Raw genomic sequence first — 27250 nt, 5'->3', positions numbered from 1 at the left:
GAATAAATCATCAATAACATGATTGAAAGATTACTGTTCTTATATTACATTTTGGGAATTATGATTTCACAAGTTAGAAGCCTGGCTTGCACAAACCTATAAAAAAATTTAAAAATAAAATCGAATGATAGAAAAAGTGAATTGGCCAGCCGAACGGGCTGGCCATCCGTGGGATGAAAGGCAATGGGATGCATGTGGATCCCAAAGTATCGCATACAACTGATGCATGTTAATCAGCCAGCCATTTCGACCCGCCATTTCTGGCTAAATATCATGGTCCCAAAAAATTTATACCCATGTACCAAATTTGTCACTGAAAAACAACTACTCTTGAAAGTGTTGATTCCCATAACAATAAATATCTCAATAAATATCTCCATTTATATTTAAACCAGATGTGCAATTAAACTAGTAGGTTTCAATGTGACAGGTAACAACTTCGAAATAAAATCTAACAAACCATAATTAAAGTAACGGGTGTACATTCAGTAACACATCAACACACAGTCCACCAGCTCATCCGAGCTATATGTGCACAACACGTGTGGCTCGAATGAGCCCAGTGCACAGTGAGCCCAACTTCAGAAAGGTCCTTCACCCAAAGCCACATGACCTAATCTGGATTCGCGGTTGATGCTACTAACCTTACACCCATGAATAGAAACATCAGCTTGTGCTTTAGCTTTCATTTTTGACAATTACCAAGAAACAGAAATATTAGCACATGGCATCCACGTTAACAAATAAACAAACTGCACTCACACAACACAGTTTATAAACATCAATCTACAAGAAACAGGAACACAAGCTACACTCCGAAATCAACTTGTAGTACTACAATTCACTTTTCAGCTGCATCTTATGCACAACTCAACTATCTGTCTGCAGATGACGTTATTTGTTTGTTGGATAATGCGGGTTCCCAACAAATTAAGCAAAGGAAGCAATCACTGGGGAGAAAATGGAATTGTAGTTGGCAAATTCCAATATTGACAGGAATCCGTAGAGAAGTACCATTTTTGACATGGGAAGATTCAAAGGATTACTCGCTTTAACAGTAAACGAAACAGTAGTCGGCTAGTCGACAAATTATAAAATTGATGGGATTCGGTAGAGAAGTACCGTTTTGTAGTGAAAACTGCTATTCACAGGGCTTACAGGCTGTGAGTAATATGGCGTATTATGTCGTGATAATTTCCCTCACCAGCCAATCCAAACTAGGATATGCAAAGTACAGAATCAGAAATGACGGGAGAGCAAACAGAAAAGTGACGAGAACATACAAAGCTAAGACGGCTGCACAGGCAGGTATGGCATATATGACAATCAGAAGGAATACGAGAACCAGTGGGAACTTTGCTGTCAAACGAACAAAGAAAGCCAGCGATTTTCTAATGGAAGAATGTAAGGTCTCCACGGTGTGGTAACTGTTGACACGATTACTATCATGGTTCGTGCCAGAAGGATCTGAATAGCGAATATACTGACCCCTCCTGGAGATAGGGTGGCTGACTTGACTTCCCAGTGATAATTTGCTGTTTGATGGACAGATTGAATGATGATCGGCACAGAATGTGGAATGAGACTTCACTCTATCACCATTCATGCTCTCAACCATCCAGAGCAGGAAGAAGTTCTTGCGAGGGAACTTGAGATTTCCTCTATAAACCAAACGCAAGGATAAGAGATTGCACCATGGGCAGGAAATAAAAAGTGGAAGCTGAATCGGTAGAGTGGGAAATTTGACAACAGCCCACTGCAGCCCTAGAATGCAATTTTTACAAAGGGTATGGCCACACCATAAAACATAGGGCACATTTTCAACTATGTTGAAAGATTCCCAGCAAATCGGACATTCTAGTCCCTCCTCCCTGCTGCTGGTTGAAGAAACTTCATCATCTGAGCATTCTAAAGCAGCTTCAGTTGACTTTACCAAGTCTTTCTTAAGTCCAATGCTTCCAGCTATGCAGTTTGATGCAAAGTTCCACATTGTGATAGCATAAAGCGAATGATTATGGAGAGAACATCACTTTGAATGTTGAAGAATTGGCCACTCAAAGGGCAGCTGGTCTGCTACTGGCCATCAACACAAGCTTCTTCCCAAGTCTGAATGTGAACTCACTTGTCTGTAAAGAAATGGGTGTTAAGGCTTTAATAATAATAATAAAGAATCTACTGTCCCCAGAATGGAGAAGAGAATTTATTTACCAATCCATTTGGTATGGACCAAGGCAATGATGATGATCATCCCTATCCCCAAAATCAAATTTGTCACTCTTTAACAGAATATTTTTCTTTTCCATGAAAATCAAAACATTGAAGTGATGAATTGATAAATCAATGTTGGGTACCAAAATATTTATGCCAACAGTCAGCATTGGCACGTTATATTTTCTCCAAATTTAAATAGTAGCTGAAAATGTGGATCACTATCCAAGTGCCAAGGCTACAAAGAGGTAGGAAATAAAATAGTAAAATCAAATACATTGGAGTGACCAAAATAGACAAAAATGGCCCAGGCAACATGGCCAAAAGTGACCAAAATTTTAGCCAGACAAAATTGGAGCCCTTTTGCTTTGTAGTTTTCTCCCAGAAAGGCCAGTTGCTGCAAAATGGAGTAAACTAAAATCTCCAGCAAAGCCAAAGCGAGAGGGGCACTGTATTAGCATGACATATTTTAACCACAATCAAGCCCGGACAGATTAGCTTTAGGCTTTTAGCCAAAAAACCAGCTTATTTTGTTGTTTGGTTTACAATTATCTTAATTTACATCTCATGAACTTGTAGCCAGGAGAATATTGTGTGTGTTGGGGGGCGTTCTTGATGAAGCATACTTCCTCTATGTGATCATAATGTTTATAACATCTAGAGTAAGTCTTGAAAAGCAAACAGACAAAAGAATCATATGCACATAAGAAACTAATTTGACAACTTACTATGTTCAAATGCAGTTTTGAAAGCATGTGACTACAGCATTGTCAATGTGAATCGAGCAGAGTAAGTTACTGCACCTCATCATATGGATTGTTATAATACCAGGATTCAGATCAATTTGAGTATCAAAGTAGACAGCTGTTATATGAAACTTACCCCAAACAGTCAATATATTAAGATGAAGAAACCCTTATGTATTTAGCCAAAAAAACAAAAGAAGCCCATTAGGTGCTGAAAAATAAAATGCACCTGACCTTAGCTTTGGTATCAAAAACTATTACCTTACATTCCAGGGAAATAAAACATAAAAAACAACCATTACCCACTAAGTAAATGCCATATCAATGCCAAGAAACAATTATGGTACATCTTCTAATGGATGCCACTTAGTATAGGAAGAATAGGAAAAAACCAAGTTGATCGAACGAGTTTATGTCTCATGAAAATCAGTTTCGTACAAATTTTGAATGATTTACATTCCTTATAATCAACTAGTTCCGAAAGCAAGCTTAAGGAAGCTTGAGCTTAGCGTATTTAAGAAAGTGAGCTAGAGCAAGCTCAATAAAGGCAAGTGAGCTAGAGTCTTTACAATTTGTCAAAGTTATGTAGTAATTCCCCCCAACCTACAAATAACCCATCCAAACTCAGAAAAAAATTCCCTCAAATTACCAGAAAACATCCCATGCCTCCATTCCTTGAAAGAAATATATGGACCAAAAAAAGAAGGGGCAAGTTACCAGCTAGCATGAATAAAGAAACAATAAATAATATTGAGATCCACCTTCTACCCCAAATTCTACACCCAAAGTGTCTCTTGAAAACAAACACATAGAGAATGTTTAGGTTATGTAGAGCAAGCTCCTCAATAAAAGCGAGCTCGAGCAAGCTCAAAAGGCAAGTAATCTCAAGCCTTTGCAATTTGTAAAATTTATGTAGTAATTCCCACCGACCTACAAACAACCCATCCAAACTTGGGAAAAAAAAAATTCCCTTAATTTCTGGAAAACATCCCATGCCTCCATTCCTTGAAAGAAATGCATGGACCAAAAAAAGAAGTGGCAATCTATCAGCTAGCATGAATGAAGCAAAAGACATATTTAACTCTACTTAACTACAAACAATAAATAATATCAAGATCCACCTTCTACCCCAAATTCTACACCAAAAATGTCTTTCGAAAACAAACACATAAGAGAGAGTGCTTAGGTTATGTAGGGCAAGCTGAATAAAAGCAAGTGAACCTGAGCAAGCTCAATAAAGGAAAGTGAGGTCGAGCCTTTGCAATTTGTCCAAGTTATGTAGTAATTCCCACCAACCTACAAACAACCATCCAAACTCGGGAAAAAAAATGCTCTTTAATTTTCAGAATACATCGCACACCTGCATTCCTTAAAAGAAATATATGGACCAAAAAAAGACGGGACAAGTTACCAGCTAGCATGGATGAAGCCAAAAAAAGAAAGAAAAGAAGGCACATTTAACTCTACTTAACCACGAGCAATAAATAATGTCGAGATCCACATTCTACCCCCAAATTCTACACCCAAATTGTTTTTTGAAAAACAAACAAGTAAAAGAGAACGTTCAGGTTCATTTTGAAAGTTATCCAGTCATTTACCAAACTCAATTTATACAAAGGCCTCTCTCATTCTAAGCTTTTTAATTCTACATCCAAATTGTCTCTCTCGAAAACAAACACGTAAAAGAGAATGTTCAGGTTCATTTTGAAAGTTATCTAGTCATTACCAAACTCAATTTATACAAAGGCCTCTCTCATTCTAAGCTTCCTAATTCTACACCCAAATCGTCTCTCTCGAGAACAAACACATAAGAAAGAACATTTAGGTTCATTTTGAAAGGTATCCAGTCATTACCAAACTCAATTTATACAAAGGCCTCTCTAATTCTAGGCCTCCTAATTCTACACCCAAATCGTCTCTCTCCAAAACAGACACATAAGAGAAAACATTCAGTTTCATTTTGAAAGGTATCCAGTCATTACCAAACTCAACTTATACAAAGGCTCTCTCATTCTAAGCTTTCGAATTCTAATTCACAACACACTATTATCAACACAACATTGTTGCCTACAACAACCAACCCTAAAAATTCAAAGCCCAGAACAAATGACCCACATTAAATTGTCACAAAATGAGAGAATAATTGTAAATTGAGAGGTAAACTGTATAAATTATATACACAAAGAAGCACATGAGCTTCCCGCGAAACCCTATAACTGAATAGCACTAACATTCATCAAAATTATAAAATTGAAGAACAAATTTAAGAGAATCGAGAAGCCATATTTACCGATTGCTCGCGTCGACTTCAGAGGTTTCTTTATGACAGAGAAGAGTCGCTCTGGAAAAAGGAACAAACCCTTCTACATTCTCTCTCTCACTCAAAAACGCTCAAACAAACTGTTTCTTTTGCATTTATTCGTAACTACTCGAACATCATGGAAGACCCATTCAAAAGGGCTAAAATACAAGTGCAGCGTCGTTTTGTTCAATTTTGGCAAATCGGTACGCTGCGACTTGTAGCTCCCACTACAATACATATGTGGTTTAAATTGTGGTTTCGCTTTTGTGCTGTTGCGCCGTTGCTTTCGTACTCGTTCACACTCTTGTTTTGTTTAATCTGAACACTTTAAGGGCTAAAATACAAGTACGATGTCGTTTTGATTAACTTTTGACAGTGCCAAACCTTAAGTCATATTCCCGCTACATTACATATGTGGGTTAAATTATGCTTTCGATTTTGCACAGTTGCTTTCGTTCTCGTTCTTATTTTGTGTGACTTAGGTCAATTTGAACGATTTATAATTTATTATTAAGCACATACGATTCTCCCGTATCAATAATTACCGATAAAATTTTCGACCACCAAAATATGAAAGAGAGTCTTTACCGATTAGACTATCCTTTAGGTTCTTTATGATTAAGTTAATAATTATTTTATTTGTTAATTATATCAATGAGATCAAATTCATATGGTTGCTCCATGCATTATGTTTAATTGTAGAGTAATGATAGGAAAATTTAGAAGAAATCACCGAATTAGTATCAAATTTGACGTGGTTGGCCATTCTTATCACGTGTTAAACAATTATTTTTTAAAACTATTTAAGTAGATGAGGTGGACAAAAACACGCCAGATTCAATACTTATTCAGGATTAATTCATCCGTCTCCCTATTATTATTCTTACTTGTATCATGGTAGTATATTTTGGTGGTATCCTAAAATGAAGGAATTATAAGAATCCCTCAAAATTTTCAAGTATAAAACAGGCGAAAATTTACTTTCTCCCAAAACTTAACCACTTTATATCTTAATTTTCTCTTGTGCCCTTGTTAGTTATTTCTCCCCCTCATTCTTCTTCACTTCCTCGGTTTCTCTATGTTTTTCTCTTTGATTCTCTCCACTCTTCAGTTTGTCACAAACTTCACACAGATGTAGATTTCTTCATGTAAATTGACATAATTCAAATTTAATTATTTATATTTTTATATATGCATATAAAATTAATTTATTATTATTATTATTTTGGGTTCTATAATTAATAATGATTGAGATCGAGTGGTATACATACATGTGTTTTTTACTGCTGGTGTTGTAGGTGATTGGGATTCTTAGATTGATTAGAAACTTACAATCTCCAGATTTGGGTTTTACAATTGTTGTGTCCCTTATGGATACAATTTAGATATTAATAAAAATAATTATATTATTATTTTTACTTTCTTTTTATTTTATTATTAATATTAATTTTTTTTGTTAAAAATGAATGTAAACAATTAGATATAGAGTGGTTCATCAAATACAAATTTATTTTATTTTAAAATATTTAAATTCCTAAGGGTAGTTTTGGTAATAAAATTATTTTCTTTTCATTTTCATCCTATCCAAACTAACAAAGTAATATTTTCTTAAAACTTATTTTCTTTTCCTTTACTTCACTCTCTTTTTCTATCATAAATTTTTATCCAACCAAACTGCGCGTGATGATATTTTGATACAATTCAAATCTAATTTTAGCATTTGGTATAAGTAACACATAAAAGGGCATTATTGGGCCCTAGTTGCAATGGATGCTTGAGAAACTTGTAAAACTCTTTGTCGATCTTTATTGTGGATGTGGACTATACCTCGTTAAATCTTTTTTTCATGTGGTGTGTAATTTTTCATTTTTTGTTAATTCTTTATTATTGTGGTGTTTGTTTTAACATGAAACAAATTAGTAGGTTGTTACTTGACCATTCAAATATACACTCTCATGTCCACAATATGCTCTTTATTGGGCCTCGAACTCTTCGGCACTTCTTTGAGAATGAGAGATTATCATATCTAAATTAAAAAAAAAAAATTTGGCTTCATATCGGATTAAAATAAAAATGATGACGAAGACCATGATAATGATGATAGATATAAAATTAATTTATCACAAATGACAATAGCTTAGTGATACTTTCCTCAAATTACTGAAAAATATTTCGCCATAACTTCTTGTCTCACGGGTCTACGATTAGCACTTAGTGCGCCCAACTTCATTTCGGACATGGGCCTAAAATCAATGACCAAGCCTGGTCTGCCCCATTCATGGTTCAGATTGGGCCGACTTGACAATGGGAACAAGAAGAGCTAAAACCCGCTGGGCTAGTCTGAGTTAAGATTGGACGATAGATCCCGACCTTTTATCGAGTTTTTACTATGTTTGAGTTTATGAAATTGAATTTGAAAAAAAAAAAATTCATATTTTAATATATATTTTTTTAATTTCAATTCCAATTACATGTAATCAAAACAAAGATAATTTAAATTCTAATAGAGGGACATAGAATTGGATTAATTTATCATTGCTGGATAGGAATGGCATTATCTAGTAGTCCAGCTCTCCGAGCGAGTGTGAGTCCTCATCCTTTTAATTTTTTATTTTTATTTTTAAAAGCAACATGGGAAGAGTGTTTCTTCAGTGTTTGGCATGCCATGTAGTCCACCTCATTAGATTAAAAAATAAATAATTCAAACAAAATTTTTTTTTTTTTGATAATTAAATTATAAAGTAATCTAAACATTTCCCATAAATATTACTGTTTACATTTACTATTTATATACTATTTTTTAAAAAATAATAATAATTCTTTCAGCAACACAATTTGTGACTATTGAGTCAAGATACCATACAAATTGAAACTCTCGAATGCAACTTGTAATTACGCTCTTAACTAAAGCTAAGACAATTCGTCGTTTACTTCATAAATATATTAAAAGTATTAATAAGTTTGAAAACTTTACATTTTGAGCCAAACAAATAATACAAAAATTACAATGAAAAGTACAAATATCTTACGTAATGAAGTGGTCTACTCGACTTGTACGTTCCAAAATTATGACAAGAAGGTACAAGTCATTGTCCAAAAACAAATTATTGAAATGGTTTGGCCTAAATCACACACTTTATATGATGGTGGGGTATTAGCAATCTTAATGAATTTGGAATTATGTTCCTCAAATCCTCAATTTCTTAATCACACGTAATAGACCTCACAACAACACACATAACAATCTACATGTAATTTAAATTATTGAAGAGATTATCATGACAACATTCTTAGTGTAAAATTATAAATTCGCATATTCCAACCCTTTGAATTTTAATTCATGGTGATAGCTACTCTCATAATAGATAGTTTATTGTTTAATTATAGTTGTGTATAATTAACATGGGATTTTAAAATAAATTATATAAATTGAGTTTTCCATAATGCTCTTTTAATACGTCTTTTTTTAATTATATATATATATATATGTGTATGTTACAAACATCATCACGGATTAAGAACAGAATCAAGAATCAAGCCAAGTTACACAAAGAATACAAAGAGTTGTGTCGCGTAAAGTTTAAGTTCACTGTGAAGATTTAATAAAAAATTTCACTAAATGAAAATTAAGATATTACAAATTTTAACTCGAAATCTTAACACTCTCCCGCTAGTTTTCAATATTATCTCATATCTCAGTTAAAATTCTAAATGTCTTAATTAATATACTGGACTACAAAATATATAGCTTTAAAAGAATCTAAGATCCGCAAAGAAAAATGAGAAAAAAATTTACATCACATCAAGAGTAGCTCTTAATCGTTAGTTGGGTCGCACAAACACATTTAAATGAGGAAAAATCTCAAAATATGGTTACGGTGCCTTAAAATATCGTAAACTTTTGTTACGTATTATTTTTAAGAAGAAAGTCTACAATTTTCCAAAAATACCTAAAACAACCTTAGGAGAAGGAGGAAATTTAAAAAAAAAAAAATGGGTGTTAGAAAAAGAACACAATAACGTCCACATGTTTGATTACTTTATAAATTGATAGGTGGTACGATTGAAATGAGAGGTACGGAGGATGAAAATGACCACACTCCTATTCAAGAGACCCACTTGAATGCCATAACAGTGTTTTGTCTTTCTCAATAATTTAAGGAGTTCACATTTGAATAGAATTCCAATCTTTCTTCTTTGTAAGACCACCCATACCTTTTCATTGCATTTTGTTTCTTTTTTTAATCTTTCACACCACAAAAATCCAACTCTCGGTGGGACCATAACGTCCCCAAATTCAAAGCCACGAAGTTGTTGATCAAGTTTTAGTTGTTTAATTATCACATGAATGAGATTTATTCAATTTCTAAGGCTCATGTGTGTATTGCCCCCACATGAAGAATATCACTATCTTTTGTGATGGAGTGATATATGATGGTCTTCTATGCATTGATATGATGTCATCAATTAACTCACTTTTAGGGCCTTATGTATGTATCTGGAAATTTATAAATAAAAGAAAAAATATCTTAGTAAAAGGTGTTAGAGTAACATGCAGTTCATGGAACAATAACACACATTCGGTTAGAATATTTAATTTTTGTGTCATATATCATATATCATATATGTGACATTATGACATGCACCCCAAACATTTAATTGGGCAACCTTTCTATGTTTGTGTATCATGGCCTTAATATGGCTCTTGTTATTCACAAAAATGGATATTTAGTTTTAATTGTATATGTCTACTTTTAGCAGATTCAACAACGTACATACTCACTCTTGTTATACAATACTGTGCTGTTACTGTAAAGAATCAAAAAAACTACCAAACGGTTAGAGTGCCACATGCGTGAATGATCACAATTATCTCATGCAGTACGATACCTACGTTGGTAATCTGAATTCTATTTTCTTTTTGTTGATGATTTAAAAAGTTAAGTTAAACAAGAGTAAAAAGAAAATGTATTAGAGTGACATGCAGTTGATGGAACAATAACACAACGGTTCGGAAATTAAGTTTTGGGTCATATATCATATAAGTGACATGATGACATGATTGACATCTACCCTCAAACATTTAATTGGGCTAGCTTTCCATGCATGTATATCATGCATTGCCTTGGCATGGCCCTTGTTATTCACAAAAATGAATATTTCGTACAAATACGTGGTTTTAATGTATAAGTCTTTCTTTGCGCCAGCAGATTCGGCAACATATTATATACATAGCACCAAACAATTGTGAACACTCACGCTCGTTAATTAATACCGTGCTAGTTATTACCGCAAAGAATAAAAATAGCTACCAAACGTTTATGATTACTCACAATTGTAAAGCGTCACATGTGTGAATGATCAGAGTCGCCTCTTATGGTACAATACCCTATTGTTATGTTGAGAATCGGAACTCATGTTAAACAACTCATGTTAAACAGGAGTAAAAGGAAAAGGTATTAGAGTGACATGTAGTTCATGGAACAATAACACAACAGTCAGGATATTTAATTTTTGTGTCATATATATATATATATATATATATATACACACACACATATATATGTTACATTGGGCTAGCTTTCCATGCATGTGTATCATGCATGGCCTCAATATGGCTCTTGTTATTCAGAAAAAAATGGATATTTTTATATGCATATGTAGTTTTAAATATCTGCGTCTTTCTTTAAGTCGGCAGATTCGGTAGAATACTGTATATGTATATATATAGTACCGACAGCTGTGATCATTCATTTTTGTGAATGAACATAATCACCTATTACGATACAATACGACGTTGTTACAACAAAAAATCAAGAAAGAGATGGTTAATTATGACCGCTCACACTTATGGAGCATCCACATGCATGAATGATCACAATTGTCTCCTCCGGTACAATGCCTTTAAACTCATTTCCTTTCCGTACATCATTCAAGAAACTTATGTTTAAGTATTGTAAGCTGGAGTGACAAAAATACCTTTATTTATTTATTTATTTATTTTTCTTCTTCTTTTTGGACTATATAGATTAAGAAATTAACTAAAGATTGTATGTATATAGAAGAAATTATGAACTAGGTGTACTATCCACTAGGGGAGGTCTTGTGGCATGGTATGTATATGGAATGAAACACAACTGCTTTAGAGGTGCAACCATCTGGTCCAGATGGTCCTCATTTGCTTTCATTTTCTATCCTCGTGTCTCAGACATACATGCATGTGCCAAGTTGCCAACCTTACCTAAATTATTGGGGGTTGTTTTATGTGGACATTGTCTTAGCCATTCATTGGACAACCACATTTTTTGTGGTTGGTTTTTAATTTATATCATTTCAACTGAAATATTTATTAGTCCATATATGCATCCCCATGTCACATGCATGTCCTTTTGTCAGTAGCTTCTCCTAGTAAAGTTTGGCTTGCTTTATTTATCAAAGCAAGAGAAAATAATTCTATTTGGTATCTTTTAGGTCGAGCAGAATGAGAGTGCATGAAATTGAGTTCGTGAAAGTGAAAAAATTAATTCTTTTAAGTTAGGCAAATGAGAGTGTATGAAATTGTGAGAGCGTGAAAATGAAAAAATTTAAATTATAAAAAATGAAATTGAGAGAAGGAGTCTACGCAAATAATTGTGCAACTTAAGGGTATGTTAAAAAATTTAATTAATTGTAATTTTGGGTATGATAATTCTATTTAATTACAAGATAGATGAAGTTTTATATAGCCTATATATTTATTTACTTATTAAAAAGATCATATCATGCTCGCAGTCTAATTATGCCACTTTGAGTGATATTTGTTAGCAATCAAATGCTTAAAGATTAAGTGGAGAGAGTGGTATAACTTTAATAATTCATATTAATAGCATGCCGTGGTGGGGTTCAATTTTTGTTATGATATATTAGTTTTGAAAGGAAAATGATATAAATGTCGATATGGGTTTTTCACTTATTAATGTAGGTAGTCGTTTTTGAGAATACTTTAAAATGAGAGTGTATTCTTACCATTTACGGAAAAAGAAATATTATTGTTAGACTCCATTCATAGGAATCGCAATAAAAATCTATCCATTTTTGTATCATTACTAGTTTTGAATGTGTAAGAGCAAGCAATTTGTGAATTGTATATTCTTCTATTAGTTGTTATCTTTCTCTTATAAAGCTCTCTTCGCGCGTCACCTTTCTACATCTCACATCTAGTTCATCTCTTCCATGTTAGTCGATATCCCTCATTTACCCTCTCATGCATACTTTATTCAAGACAGATACAAGAAGAGAGAAATATATATATATATATGTGTGTGTGTCTTTTTACAATGAGTCACAGTTTTTAAAGTGAATATCCATTTTGAAAATGGAGAGAGTACATTTTTTTCACCTTATCTCACTTTTTGTGAATTAAAATTTCATTTTAGGTTACAAAATAACAAAAAAAGAATTTTGTTAATGTCAATTGATTGATTTTTTTAGAGTTAGTTTTTCAAAAAATTAAAACTATGATAGAATCTTGAAATTATTTCATATTTAACATATAAATCTCGCAATGTTCAAATTATAAAAAGTGATCAAGAACTCATAAATCTACTGAATAAAATTTCAAAATTTCTGACTCCGTCACCGTTAACAATTTACTTTTGAAAATTTTTAGTAGTTCATAGTGATCTAAAAGGTATCTTATTTGAAAAAACCGAGTTCAAATTGGCAATGCCAACATTGTCATACTTTTTAGGCTTGTTGGTCACATTTTCCAATCTAATCAATAGGGAAAATAATAAAAATAATAAAATTTAAATGAGAAAATATGTTTATATATCAAAACAAAAATGATAGATTTGGAATCCCAAAATTTAAGCTACTTTTTTCTTCTCTAGTTTAGGTTTTAGATGAGGTGAGTTGAAGCATGTTTTTTCCTGTTTAAATTTCGCCGTGCATCACGAGTTGCTTTTGGTGACAATACGAGACAGCAGTGTCTATTTTATTCAAAATTACCTTTCTTTTCTCCGAAAGTTTCCTAGTGACGAGGAGCTAGAGAATCCTGTTTGGCTCTAGGGAAAGTAATTATTATGAAAAAAATCTCATTTTTGCTTTGAGCTTTTTCCTGTAATTGATTCAACCTTTGTTCCTTTTTTCTGTTTAAATGTTTGAAAAGATTCACTTACATGTGATCGAACCCAAGACCAGCTTATAATACTAATCTCAAGTTCAATTCGAGTGTGGTAAGTGGTCACCATTTGATTCAGCTCTCCACTTAAACCCGTTAAACATTTTATCAACTAATTAATTTTAATAGCACGCGACACTCCCTTTATGCGTCATATCTATGCAATTAACCTAATTACTACATTCAAAAGGTTATTTTTTTATTATTATTTTTATTTTAAACGCTTGAATCACTTGTCACAATAAAATAATTTTACTATTACAATAACGCGTGTCCTAAGACTAGTTAAATGCATCAATGTTTGTGCATGCCGTGTCACAATAAATTAATTTGGAGAAAGAATTTTATTTTATTTTTTCAACATCAAATGTTAACTATCATACTCTGAAATATATATAGTTAGGTTTTACCAAATATATATATATATATATATATATATAGTTAGGTGCAACGAAAAACATTAATGGAGAGCTCTCTAAGAGATATAGAGAGAGCTCCCAATTTTTTTTTTTTTTTTCGCCCTGACTAATCTTCAAGAATCTAGGAAGGGTGGTTTTTTCACCCCAGGTCGGTTAAGTCGCTGAATATGATAGCAGAGGCCTGACCCCAAGTTATCGGAAACTCCTAGTGAGAATCGAACCCAGACCTTGGTGAAATTAGACATACACTTGCTCATCATGATATTAATGAACACTTGCTTATTAATTAAGTTATGATTAATTAATGATTGTCAATACACTCCAGATATATTATATTATATATAATATACACACGAAAATGAGTTCTTGTTCATCCGTGAACAAGAAATGTATTCGCAATACTCAAATCACATTGTATAGCGAAGAGAAAAAAAAAAAAAAACACTCTTATCACTTTCGATGTTCTATATGACTTGGTGTGATTAAATTTCTTACCACCCGTGAATAATTGATGACTTTCAAGATATATATATATATATATATATATATATATATTAGTAAACTATTGTCTTCTCTAGCTAGCTTCTTCTTTAAGGGAGTAATTGGTAGGTTCGTGGCTTTGTCAAAGTGGGTGAAATTCCCAAAGAACTAATCATCCATCAAACAGCAAAAAAGGACAACATTGATTCCTACACTTTACCAGGAGAATCTACTAATCTATGAATGACTAATAATTATATATTTGGGACCCACTAATTTGCTTTTAATTAGTAGCAGTCTTCTTTTAAATGTCGTACTGCACTCATTGGTATGTCGTTTCTTAATTATTAATCAGGTAAGGTATGTCGTTTGTTAATTATTAATCAAGTAATAGTAGTAATTAGTATTATGGGTAGGACACGTGTGTGCATGGTCGGTCCCTCATGCATGCCCTAGGAAGCTTCCCCACTCCTCACTCACACTGCATGAAAATGTTGAAGTCTAGCATATATGTTATATTACGTGCATGTGTATGTGTGTGCGTATATATTTATGTGTGTGTGTGTGTGTGTCGGTGTGTGTTCAAAGTACTACTATATGTATATTAGGGCAGAGAGAGATCTAGACTAGACAATTTCAGTTCTTTAAATATCTGGAATTTTTTTTTTTCTTTTTTCATTTCATGTGTAGAATATAATATATTCTTATGAAGTCACAATATTGATATCTCACATTCATACTGTGTAAATGATATATATATATATATTCTAATTAGGCCTTCTGGGTGGTAAACTTTAATAAATAAAAAGAAGAATGTACAACAGAGAGCCCAGGAGGGGCAAGTGTGCTTGTGAGAAAGAGAGAGAGACTACAAATTAATTAAGGTGATTGAGATCTCAATTCAAGCTATAGTTTCTGACAGCATGATATCGAATCGAAAAGATACTTTAATTATTCCATTTCTCAATAAGTGATCAACTTTTAAATGTACGTTAAAGTCAGTTATATAACTTGCCTTAATTAGTTCTTCACATAATTTTGTTCCATTATATTATATTCATCGAAAATCAACTTTATGAGTGACTATCACATCAAACTTCTAAATATATATATATATATATATATATTGGTTGATAGTATTATTATAATATATATATATATATATATATATATTATAATAATACTATAAACCACAACTACAATGACAATAGCAATAAAAGTGTAAAAAGATAGTTACCCAATAAACATAACCACCATATTAAATATACATGATGTGGTGAAAGTTTTTTTTGCTCACCAATAAACAAGAAATCATTTTTGTATGTGTATATATAAAATTCATAGAGAGCATGGATCTTCTTCTTCATAACAATACCGTGTTATATAACAAGAGATAACTGTAATCACTCACATTCCCCCCACCCCCACCCACACACACACACACACACATGGTGGAGCCATTAGACCCTCCCTGCCCCCCGCCCCCAACAAATTCTTTTGAAATTTTTAGTTTATACCTCAAATTAACTACCACCATTTTATTGTTTCTTTACAAAGTTCGAATATAGTGAAAGAAAAATTAATTCCATTCTAACACCTGTTATCTATATGTATTTCAGAGAAAAAAATAAATATTTTTGGCTTTTTCATATTAGTTTCTTCTATCATGTTATTTATTTAAGATGTTTATTTTAATTTTTATAGATTATAAGTATCTCATTATTGAAATTATATTAAAAATAGCAAAAAAATCTATGATGTAGGGAGTGCTCTCACTAAACTTGCGCACTATGACCATTGAGCTGCAAGGTTATGAAGATTATCCTCTCAGTTTAACAGTTACAAGGATGCAAAATGATAGACATGTTGGCAATAATATATATTTATATTTATGTATTTTTAAAAAACATATTATAATATTTTTTATAATTTTATTTATAAAGCACTCTGTCCCACCCGAGTATTTCTGGCTCCACTCCTCATATATATGTATATATATATACATAAGAACTAAAACCAAAGTACAGATCACGAGATCATGGGCGGCACATTGATCGATCCTAAAGCCAAAAGATTAAACAAAATCGAAGTAATAGATTCATGTTGCAAGAAATTTATATATGTTGGCAATAATATATATTTATATTTATGTATTTTTTAAAAACAGATTATAATATTTTTTATAATTTTATTTATATATCACTTTGGCAGTGTTTATGCTCCGCCCTGTACACACACACACACACATATATAAGAACTTAAACCAAAGTACATATCACGAGATCACGGGCTGCACATTCGTCGATCCTAAAGCCAAAAGATTAAACAAAAAGAAGTAATAGATTCATGTTGCAAGAAATTTATATATATATTACATCACATCATGTGTACTTACAGATATGAAGGTAATATCTTGTCACCTTTTGTGTACCAGACAATAAATCATGAAAAGGAAGCTACGCATACCACCATGTTAGATGCCGAACAGAGACAATGAAACCCTAGAAAGCAACTTAGTAGTAGATGCAACTGTATATGTATAGCACTAGCAGACTGATTGACAATTGAAACTGGCCGGTGTTGATAAACATGCATTCACCAGTCATTATCGTTCGAGTTGTTTCTGACCTAACTTTTCTATTACTCGTTGCTTTAATGGATGGTTTAGCCATTTTGGGCACTCCAATAGTTTGTAAGTCTTGATATATGTGCAAGTACTCGCAAGTCACATGTATATAAATTATTTAAGCTCGGATGTTTTTACTTTTGTGAAAATCAAATTCAAGTTTGAGTTTACGGTTAAGCTAGGATGTTTTTACTTTTGTGAAAATCAAATTCAAGTTTGAGTTTACGGTTCGTCTTAGAATAATTGTTAAAAGATAACACGGGATTACGTCCACGGATCGCACGAAAAAATTCACGTCTACAGATTTCAAAGGAAAGAAAATCTCTATTTAAAACAAATTCGGAGCCTTTTTCTCTCCCACGATCAAAGTTTATACAGCTTCGGTTGACGGAAGTCTTCCTTGCTTCGATCGGTGAGAATTTCGCAAAAAGAAGTTTATATAGCTCCAATCAATTATAGTCTTCAAAAGTCTCGATTGGTGTCACAAAACTTATGATTGAGGCTCCACAACCTTAACAAAACCCTTATTCACTAGCCATTTCTTTATGAAAGCAAATAAAGTCACGATAATTTTGAAAAAATAAAATTGACCAAAATATTGATATGAATATGCAAAAACATTATTTATTCGCCCAAACTATCCTTACTATTTTCATGTACTATTTTTATATTCATATGTATCATTCTTATACATACAAATATCACTCTTTGTGTACATAGGCATGATCGGTACAAAAAACCGTACATATTTGTATATAAGTGGTACTTGCATACACTAAAATGGTACCTAAAAAAAATAAGAATAGTTTGAACAATAAACAATATTTTTTTACGTCCAAATTTCAACTACATTTCTTTTTTTCCCCCGAAAGATTATAGATTTAACTTCATCAATTGATTTAATAATTCTATTAAATAACATATATTATGATCTTACTCCAGAGTCATAACGTTGAGAATATATATATTAATTAATATATAATTACCTCGTATCAGTTAATTTGGTACACTCTGCGACACAGGTTGGAATTTGTTCTAGAAATTCGAGGCGTTTTACAGACTGAAAGCGAGTATTTGTTTCCTTGTATTAGTGTAACACGTGTCATTAACAATATTTAAAAAGAAAAAAAAAATTAAACAAGAAGGGTAAAATGAAATAATTAACAAAAGAGCTTGGATGATCACCTTGTTTAATCATATTATAACATGTAAACTGTTATAAAGAAATTATACTTTATATGTATAGAGACAAATATTGTTCAAGTTAGACGAAGGCTGATATAGTGATATATTATATAATCATATATCTTCTGATATATGGTAGTTGACTGCTCAGAGAGAATCAAACCTACCCTCATTAATCTAGTGATTGCCTCCCAAAAAAAAGAATTAGTGAAACACGTGTCATTAACAATATTTAAAAAGAAAAAAAAAAATTAAACAAGAAGGGTAAAAGGAAATAATTAACAAAAGAGCTTGGATGATCACCTTGTTTAATCATATTATAACATGTAAACTATTATAAAGAAATTATACTATATATTTATAGAGACAAATATTGTTGAAGTTAGACGAAGGGTGATATATTATATCATCATATACGGAGTATCTTCTGATATATGGTTGTTGACTGCTCAGAGAGAGAACCAAACCGACCCTCATTAATCTAGTGATTGCTCCAGAAAGTTGTACAAGACAGGTGGTACAAAGACAGATAGAGAAACTTAAACAATAATATTAATGTATATGTATATATGCATGTGTATATATGCATGTTTATCATAGAATAATTTTTTTGATAAATTATTCTTACGTCCTCTCTTTATGTAAAATTACTTTTATATCTTTATTATTATAATATTATATAAACATGACTGAAAAGATCCATGAGTATCTTCAGTCATATAAATCTGTAAATTTGGTCACTCAGGACTGACTATTGCTCACCGTATTACTGACAAAGTGACAATAAAGAGTATTTTTATTTTTATTTTTATTTTTATTTTAATAAAGAGTATTTATTACAAACGTGCAAATTAGGGTAGGAAAACTGTAATAAGATAAAAACACACTTAAAAAAAAAAAAAAAAAAAAAAGGGTTGTACTGGTGATATACAAGACAAATAGAGAACTCCTTGCAATGTAGGGTCCGCGTCAGCAACTGAAAATTTACTTGGTAATTTTTTAATAGCTATATTGATAAAAAAAACATTTCTTTTATTCCAACAACAACTCTAAACGGGTTCAGTAATTTTATTATCATGTCAATTTTTGGCTTCTTCATTTGCTCTTAAAAACCATATATTATAAGGATTTGTTCTTTATAATGAGGTATATATTTGTGTAAATAGGTATAATTCATATAATTGCAGAGACTATCAAATAAGAATTGAATAATTATACAAAAGAAATATATACATATATATATATATATATATATATATATATATATTAGTAAATCCTATAATGCAATATATACAGTCATGAAAAATATTTTCTTTATGACAATTACTTCCATTTATAAAAGAAAAAAAAAAAAACAAAAACAAAAATTCACCATTACATTATTTTTTTCTTTACCTCTCATTTTCTAGAAGAAAAATGTACTTGGCTTCCCCCTACTCCATGTTATCTCCAGCTCCATCTCTATCTAAAACATTGAGGTGGAGGTCTGGGTTGGGACGAGACGGGGAAGGGCAGCGATCAAAGGCCACTCAACCCAATGAATAAGTCCTGGGCCCGACAACCTCACTGAACCTGGGCCCCACAAACGTAATGTTTCGCAAGCCCCTTGATTTGCTCGTCCTCTCATTCAGCACCGGTACCACTCCTTCATGTACTAGATGACACACCCTTGCCATCCCCACCACCACCACCACACACTGACACACACACACACACACACACACACAACAAACCCAATCTCTCTCCTCTCAAAATCTTCATCCCTCATATATTTTTGATCACTGATTACATTCCTCCCATCTCTCTAGCTCCCTACTTTCTCTCTCTAAACTTATTGATATTGCTCTGCTTTCAGCTATCCTCTGTTTCTTTCCCATGGTTACTCTCTTCCAAACATGCCTTCCAATCCAGACTCCCACATCTCTGTCTCAAGGTCACACTTACCTGTTACCATGCATTAGTCCATATATATATATATATCATGCATGACGAATCAAAACCTAAAATCGAAATTGAAATTAAAACCGAAGAAAATTTAATTCAAAATTTCAGGCTATACTTTTTTTTTTTTTTTTCCTGGACGCGAATTCAGTACTGTCAAATGTAACATTAGGCTTAGTTTTTTGAGCTCGATTAATATTACTGATTGGTATTTTTTATCTCAGGTGGTTTGGACTATTCGGGCAACGAACTACACAGTCCGACGACATCGACTACGACAGTCCGATCTCGAATTCCATCGAATGCTATGCCTGTACGCAGGTCGGAGTTCCGGTTTTCCACTCCACCAGCTGCGACACCGGTCACCAGCCCGAATGGGAGGCCTCGGCCGGCTCTTCGCTAGTCCCGATCCAGAACCGGCCGGACCGGGAAAAATCATGGAAGGACCGCTTCAGCACGAACCGGCGGGGATTGTTCGGGCGCGTGCTGGACCCGCGGACCAAGCGGGTGCAGAGGTGGAACCGGGCGTTCCTGCTGGCACGTGGCATGGCGCTGGCCGTTGATCCGCTCTTCTTCTACGCGCTGTCGATCGGTCGGGGTGGCTCGCCGTGCTTGTACATGGACGGTGGGTTGGCGGCAATCGTGACCGTCCTTCGCACGTGCGTGGATGCGGTGCACTTGTGCCACCTGTGGCTTCAGTTTCGTTTGGCGTACGTGTCGAAGGAGTCCTTGGTGGTTGGGTGTGGGAAACTCGTGTGGGACGCACGTGCAGTCTCTTCTCACTACGTGCGGTCTCTCAAGGGATTCTGGTTTGATATCTTCGTCATACTCCCGGTTCCTCAGGTACGTGTTAAATTAATTTTTGGCTCAAAACATAAAATATTTTTTTATTTTTACTTTGTCCAAATTTGATAAATATTTATTTTGAGGTTAAAGTCGAATTCATCATATACAGAGTAAACTTATCAAAAATTAATGAATAAAATATTTTTGTTAAATTTTAATATTTTTTTTCTTCATAAATATTTTACGATAATCAAATATCAAAAAATATTTTACGCCTAGATACGCATACGCAGAAACTTTGTTCCGTTTCAATTTTAAGTTACTAATTGACATAACATTATAATTTTTTATTTTTTACGGTTTTAGAAAAAGGACGGTGCAAAACAATTGTCCCATTTCAACCATCAAGTGGATGGGGATGGTGTTGGACTCTCCACTTGGATAGCTATTTCAGCCCATTTTATCATTACTTTTAGAAGAAAAACATTAATGCTCATAATGGAGTGAATCAAATTAGATGAAAATGGGTCCGACACAATAATTGTATAAACCTAGTTTAGAAAACCAGTTGACATGGTGACGTCACACACATGTTTGACACGTAACATGTAGTAACATGTATCTCACACGATATGTAAATTTATGCCTGACATGATAACATCAGCCACATGTTTGACACATAACATGTATTCTACATTTTTCATGAAAAATGTTTGAAATATGAATAGCCTATTTCGTTTATTTAATTTTTTAAAGATTTTTAAAAGAGATCTGAAAAAATATTCAATGAAATTAAGTAATTTTTATTCAGTTTTAGAATTTATCAACCAGACTTATATTTTAGTCATTTTTAATTTTTATAGCATAAGGTGAACTACGCAATCTCTTGTCATTTACAGAGCTGTATGGAATAATAATAGGATTATTTTTTAAATATATATATTCTTTGGCCTTCAAACAAACAGTGCTTGTCATTATTGTTTGGCTTAAGAATACCTACCTTTTGGACATTGACAGTTGTCCAATGGACACTGCATGTCATATCATTACAATAGTCGGGTATGATTGATCCTTCATCTTCAAAGAGGAAAATTGGAGAATATAAAACTTATGACAGTAGTATATTATTGTAGAGGAAAGTTACAGTATATTAGTACTATTTGTGAATCACGAGGACCCACATTGGGCCCACATGAATGGCCGTCCATTGCTGTACAGCACGGTGCAGTAAACAGCCAAAAGAAGATTCGGACTCTTTCAAATAATAGAAATATAATCTTTAAAATATAATCACAATGACAAAATGAAAGAAAATGGGAATGCAATTTTTTTGGTGAGGAGAGGAATGTTGATATGCATAGAAGGTAAAAGATAATGAAATCGACCAAAACTAACATGGGATGAGGTGATACGAAATGATTTTAAAAAAACTAAATCCAGGTAGACGAAATAGTTTATGATAGAAAAATTAGAAAAAGAGAATTTACGTGGCCGAGCTATTTGGTACGGGATAAAGGCAAGGATGAAGTGCTTCTTGTTACTTGTAACCTCTCAGATGCTTGCTAAGCATCTGCTACCTGTTTTGGATCACCCATTGTGACATTGAAACCAATTACATATCTGAAAGCAAATTTCTCATTAATATTGTGCTCACTTTCTTTCCTTTTCTTAATTCTTCCTTTTTGATTTTCAATCGAGCAGGCTGTATTTTGGTTAGTCGTTCCAAGATTAATCAGGGAAGAGAAGATAAAGCTGATAATGACCATACTTCTACTGATCTTCTTGTTCCAATTCCTCCCTAAGGTCTACCACAGCATATGCTTAATGAGAAGAATGCAAAAGGTCACAGGTTATATATTTGGCACCATTTGGTGGGGTTTTGGCCTTAATCTCATTGCCTACTTCATTGCCTCTCATGTAAGTGGTACAATGCACTTCATTAACAAGGACTATGGCATCAACAATGACTTAATTCTCAACGAAATTTCGATATTTACCTAGTGCAGGTTGCTGGAGGTTGTTGGTATGTCCTCGCCATACAACGCGTAGCATCATGCCTTCGGCAGCAGTGTGACAGAAAGATGTCGTGCAATCTCTCCTTGTCTTGCTCGTCGGAGGTCTGTTACCAGTTTATATTACCTGCAGATACATTAGGGAATCCATGTGGTCGGAACTCAACAATGATGTTCAGAAAGCCAATGTGCTTGGATGTCAATGGACCTTTCCGTTATGGGATCTATAAATGGGCTCTCCCAGTTATTTCTAGCGACTCTGTCTCTGTTAAGATTCTTTATCCCATATTTTGGGGATTAATGACCCTCAGGTAATCACAAGAATAATTTAATACTGTCGCAAAAATTTCATTATCAGGCAATCTTTAATGTGACAGCAGGTTTATATGATTCTTTAATTGGAGGACAAAATTTTTATCTTTGTGCTGAATTTTCATCGACACTTTAAACATTTTCTTAGAACTTATTTGTATCTTGTGACAGTACTTTTGGCAATGATCTTGAACCCACAAGTCACTGGATGGAAGTGATGTTCAGTATATTTATTGTGCTCAGCGGTTTATTGCTTTTCACTCTATTGATCGGAAATATTCAGGTACCTAAAATTCACATTGTTATATTCTATTATGCAGGCTAAAGTGTTACAGTTTCCTGACTCACAATTTTGGATATAGAACATAGTCTAACAATGACAACTGTATTAAATGATGCTTTGAAGGTATTCTTGCATGCTGTCATGGCAAGGAAGAGAAAAATGCAGTTGAGATTTCGTGACATAGAATGGTGGATGAAGCGGAGACAGCTGCCGAATCCTCTGAGAAACAGAGTTCTCCATTACGAACGCCAAAGATGGGCAGCCATGGGGGGAGAAGATGAGATGGAATTGATCAAAGATTTGCCTGAAGGCCTCCGACGGGACATTAAGCGCTATCTTTGTCTGGAACTCATCAGAAAGGTAACGAAACAGTCATCTGCTATAGTGTTTAGAATTGAATGCAACAGAAAGGACTAATTGCATAAAGTAGCAGTTGTACAATAGGTGTCTCTTAAATTCTTCATACCTCTGATAGATTATGGAGATTTTGATAGCAATCAGTATCAAAATGATTAAATAAGCAAGAACTGAAGAACATCAGCTTTTGTGATTGAACTTACTCCAAAGAAGTATCATATAAGTTTATGGTTAAGAAAGTATTTTCACTTTTGCTTTTAGAACTTTTTGAGTAGTTAAAGAAGAAAAAAAATAGAAGCTAAAATATGCCAAAAGAACAAATTTTAGTGATCAATTGAAGTAATTCTCTGATAACCTGTCTTGTTTAGGTACCTCTGTTCCACAGCATGGAGGATCTTATCCTTGACAACATTTGCGACCGTGTTAAGCCCCTCGTATTTTCTAGAGACGAAAAGGTGTGAAAGTTATACAGTTACCACAACAACTTATCTTGCCGAAAGAATTGAACTCTTTTTTTTTACCAGTTTTCATGTTTCTGTACAAAACAGATTATAAGAGAAGGAGACCCTGTGCAGCGGTTCATTTTCATTGTTCGTGGGCGTGCAAAGAGTAGCCAAATCCTCAGTAAAGGCATGTTAGCCACAAGCATTCTAGAGCCAGGAGGCTTTCTTGGGGATGAGCTGCTCTCATGGTGCCTTCGCCGCCCATTTAAAGACCGGCTTCCAGCCTCATCAGCAACATTTACTTGTCTTGAAACAACAGAAGCATTTGGTCTTGATGCAAATGATCTCCGGTATATTACTGATCACTTCCGCTACAAATTCAATAATGAGAGGCTCAAGAGAAAAGCGAGATACTATTCATCCAATTGGAGAACTTGGGCAGCTGTGAATATACAATTAGCTTGGCGCCGTTCCATGCAGAGGAGTAGGGCTCCAGTGAATCATGTGATGGAAAACGGAGGTGATGAGCGTAGGCTCAGGCAATATGCTGCGGTGTTCATGTCACTCAGACCGCATGATCATCTTGAATAAAAGCAATGTGCTGTAATTCTTTTATTTTGTCATTTGATCCCATTATTAATGGGACTGAAATGTGTCCAATTGAACATTGATGCTAATAAGCTTTGATTCTTCCAATAAAAGAGATGGATGAGAGGTATTTCCCTTGAAATAAATGTTCCAAATTCGTTGTTTCTGTGAAGAACCTATTTTCACATATACGTAATGCATCATTTATGTCTTGATGAATCACACAAGAACACAAACTTTAAATTTAGTGGAGTGACAATGACATTCAAACACGCGGTATTCATTTTGCCCCATTGCCAATATCGAGTATTCCTCAACCCGTTCTTCAGTCCAAATCATGTCTTCGCGGCCTTGTTTGCAATAGCATCAAACTAGTCCTGTCCTGAAAGCAAAATGCGTATTGTTGAAGCAATCACTGGACTCAACCATGGCAGAATTTAAAGTAATCTCCCACATCAGAAGTTTTATGATCTCGAAAGAGGCTACTCATCATCCATGGCTACGCGAAACTTGCTGAATCCATAGTTTATGCTAGCTCTGGAAGCAGGACACTTGCATCTAAGGATCAAATAAGAGAACTTGGAAAAGGATTGGAGTGAATTGAGTGTGCAATCTTGTGGTAGTAGAAGGCAGCAAAGTGGACAAAGAGGATAGGGAATAGCTAGCTACAAGAATTTGTGTGCGCGCGCGCGTGTGAGAGAGAGAGAGAGAGAGAGAGAGAGAGAGATGATGAAGATTGAGCACTTGAGAGATAAGACTAGGAAGGTCTGTGAAGAGCTGGAAGGCTTTGAGGCTGGTGGGAGCTCCCTAGTGTTGATGGAAGTCTCTGATATGTTGAAATATATGCCTTAGATTTATATAATGGGTCAAGTGCAGAAAACACCTTAAAGTATGTTTTCGGTGCATATCACACCCCTCATGTGCAAAAAACACCCTTAAAGTTTTAATTAAAAATATATAAAAATAAATAGTTTTGTAAAATGACCGAAAAAGACACTATTGGAGATGCCCCTCATGCAAAAAAATATTCTTAAAGTTTCATTCTGGTGCAAATAGGTCCATTTGACAAATTTAAACCATAAGTTAACTAAATTACCTTTACTGAACCATTTTATAAAATATATAAAAATAAATAATTTTATAAAATAACCGAAAATGACACTATTGGAGGACGCCGACAATAGACAAGTAAAGATAAAAAGAATAAAAAAAAAAAAAAGAAAAGAATAAAGTGCAAACTAAAGAAAACAAATTTTTTCCAAACTCCGAAAATCAGTGCACCAGTACATTGGTGTAACGACCCGAACCCGTAGGTCCGAACTGTTAGCCGGGTCCTTAATCGACCCCGAGGTCAACTAGAGACAATACCATTCTTTCCTACGTCAATACATATTATACGTGTCATTCCAGATTTATAAAAAAAATAAGTAATAATAAATAAATAAATAAATAATAAAATGAGATTATAGCTACAAAGTATGTCAAAACGGTCTATTAACCCATCAAACCCTGTGGAGGAGCGTCGTCCGCCACTTGCCATCCGTGTTTTGAAAAATGTTAAATGTAATGAGGTGAGTAAATTGTTCAGTAGGTAGCGCCTAAGACCCACCTCTTGTAGCCCCGTGAATCCAAACAATGAATAGGACAACAAGGAACGGGGTCATATAAAGCCGAGAAAAAAATACAATATACATTTTCAAGTTCAAAACAAAAAAATGTCGTGCCATGAATGCAATGTTATGCATTTCACTCCCCAATTTTCAGAAAATTTCCATCATTTCACAAACTGTTAATATAACCCGCCCTTTGGTGACTTCGCAGCGACACAAGAGAAGGATTGACTACTGTCCCTGACCTTTGGTACCTCCGCAGCGTCATTTAGGGCCCAAATAGCTCAAATACGCTCGGGCAATCTCCTTAGTTCTCTCTAGGCTATATTAACACACCGGCCCTTTGGTGACTCCGCGGCGACTAGGTTTTCTCAAAACCGTTTAATCAAATTCTCCCCAGAAATCTCCTTTTTCATTCTTATCAAATCATTGTACCCTTTTTCATGCCCATGCTATGAATGCATATCACATGTCTTTTTAATACTATGGAAATGGAGAGAATTATTATCACACAATTAACATACTTCCACATAAAATTTCTAATAATCTATTAAGCATCATAGGCATGAAAAAATTAACACATTAAGCATACTTTACAATAATTCTTAGAAAATTTCCATACGCTTCCATGTATCATTTCTAATAATTTTGTCAACACAATAACATATAGAAATCAATAATGAAGCATGACAAGTAATTCTAAGGAAATTTCCCTAAGCTTCCATATATCATCTCTAGCCAATTCAACAACATAATAAGCATGAAAAATTAATATTTAAACATGCTTTCTA

The 27250-nt window shown here is 33.8% G+C and overlaps 2 protein-coding genes across 2 annotated transcripts; one reads left to right on the top strand and one right to left on the bottom strand.

Annotated features, from left to right (window-relative positions):
* Positions 1-705: 705 nt before the first annotated feature.
* Positions 706-5464, bottom strand: LOC132315956 (uncharacterized). Its single transcript, XM_059814417.1, has 2 exons — positions 5245-5464; positions 706-2126 (listed from the first exon to the last, which is right to left on the bottom strand). Exon 2 carries the CDS (start codon positions 1988-1990, stop codon positions 1181-1183), a length of 810 nt encoding a protein of 269 aa, XP_059670400.1. The 5' UTR covers positions 1991-2126; positions 5245-5464; the 3' UTR covers positions 706-1180.
* A 14361-nt stretch (positions 5465-19825) lies between these two features.
* Positions 19826-24995, top strand: LOC132315955 (cyclic nucleotide-gated ion channel 2-like). Its single transcript, XM_059814416.1, has 8 exons — positions 19826-20060; positions 20293-20911; positions 22556-22771; positions 22861-23177; positions 23350-23461; positions 23585-23821; positions 24187-24273; positions 24367-24995. Exons 1-8 carry the CDS (start codon positions 20023-20025, stop codon positions 24850-24852), a joined length of 2112 nt encoding a protein of 703 aa, XP_059670399.1. The 5' UTR covers positions 19826-20022; the 3' UTR covers positions 24853-24995.
* The last annotated feature ends 2255 nt before the right edge of the window (positions 24996-27250 follow it).

The sequence above is a fragment of the Cornus florida genome, unplaced genomic scaffold, assembly GCF_030987335.1.
Source record: "Cornus florida cultivar Cherokee Brave unplaced genomic scaffold, ASM3098733v1 CherokeeBrave_3.0.0_Hap2_Chr07, whole genome shotgun sequence".
NCBI lineage: Eukaryota > Viridiplantae > Streptophyta > Magnoliopsida > Cornales > Cornaceae > Cornus > Cornus florida.
Note: the sequence above shows the minus strand (reverse complement) of the source record. Positions and strands in the feature narration are given on the sequence as shown.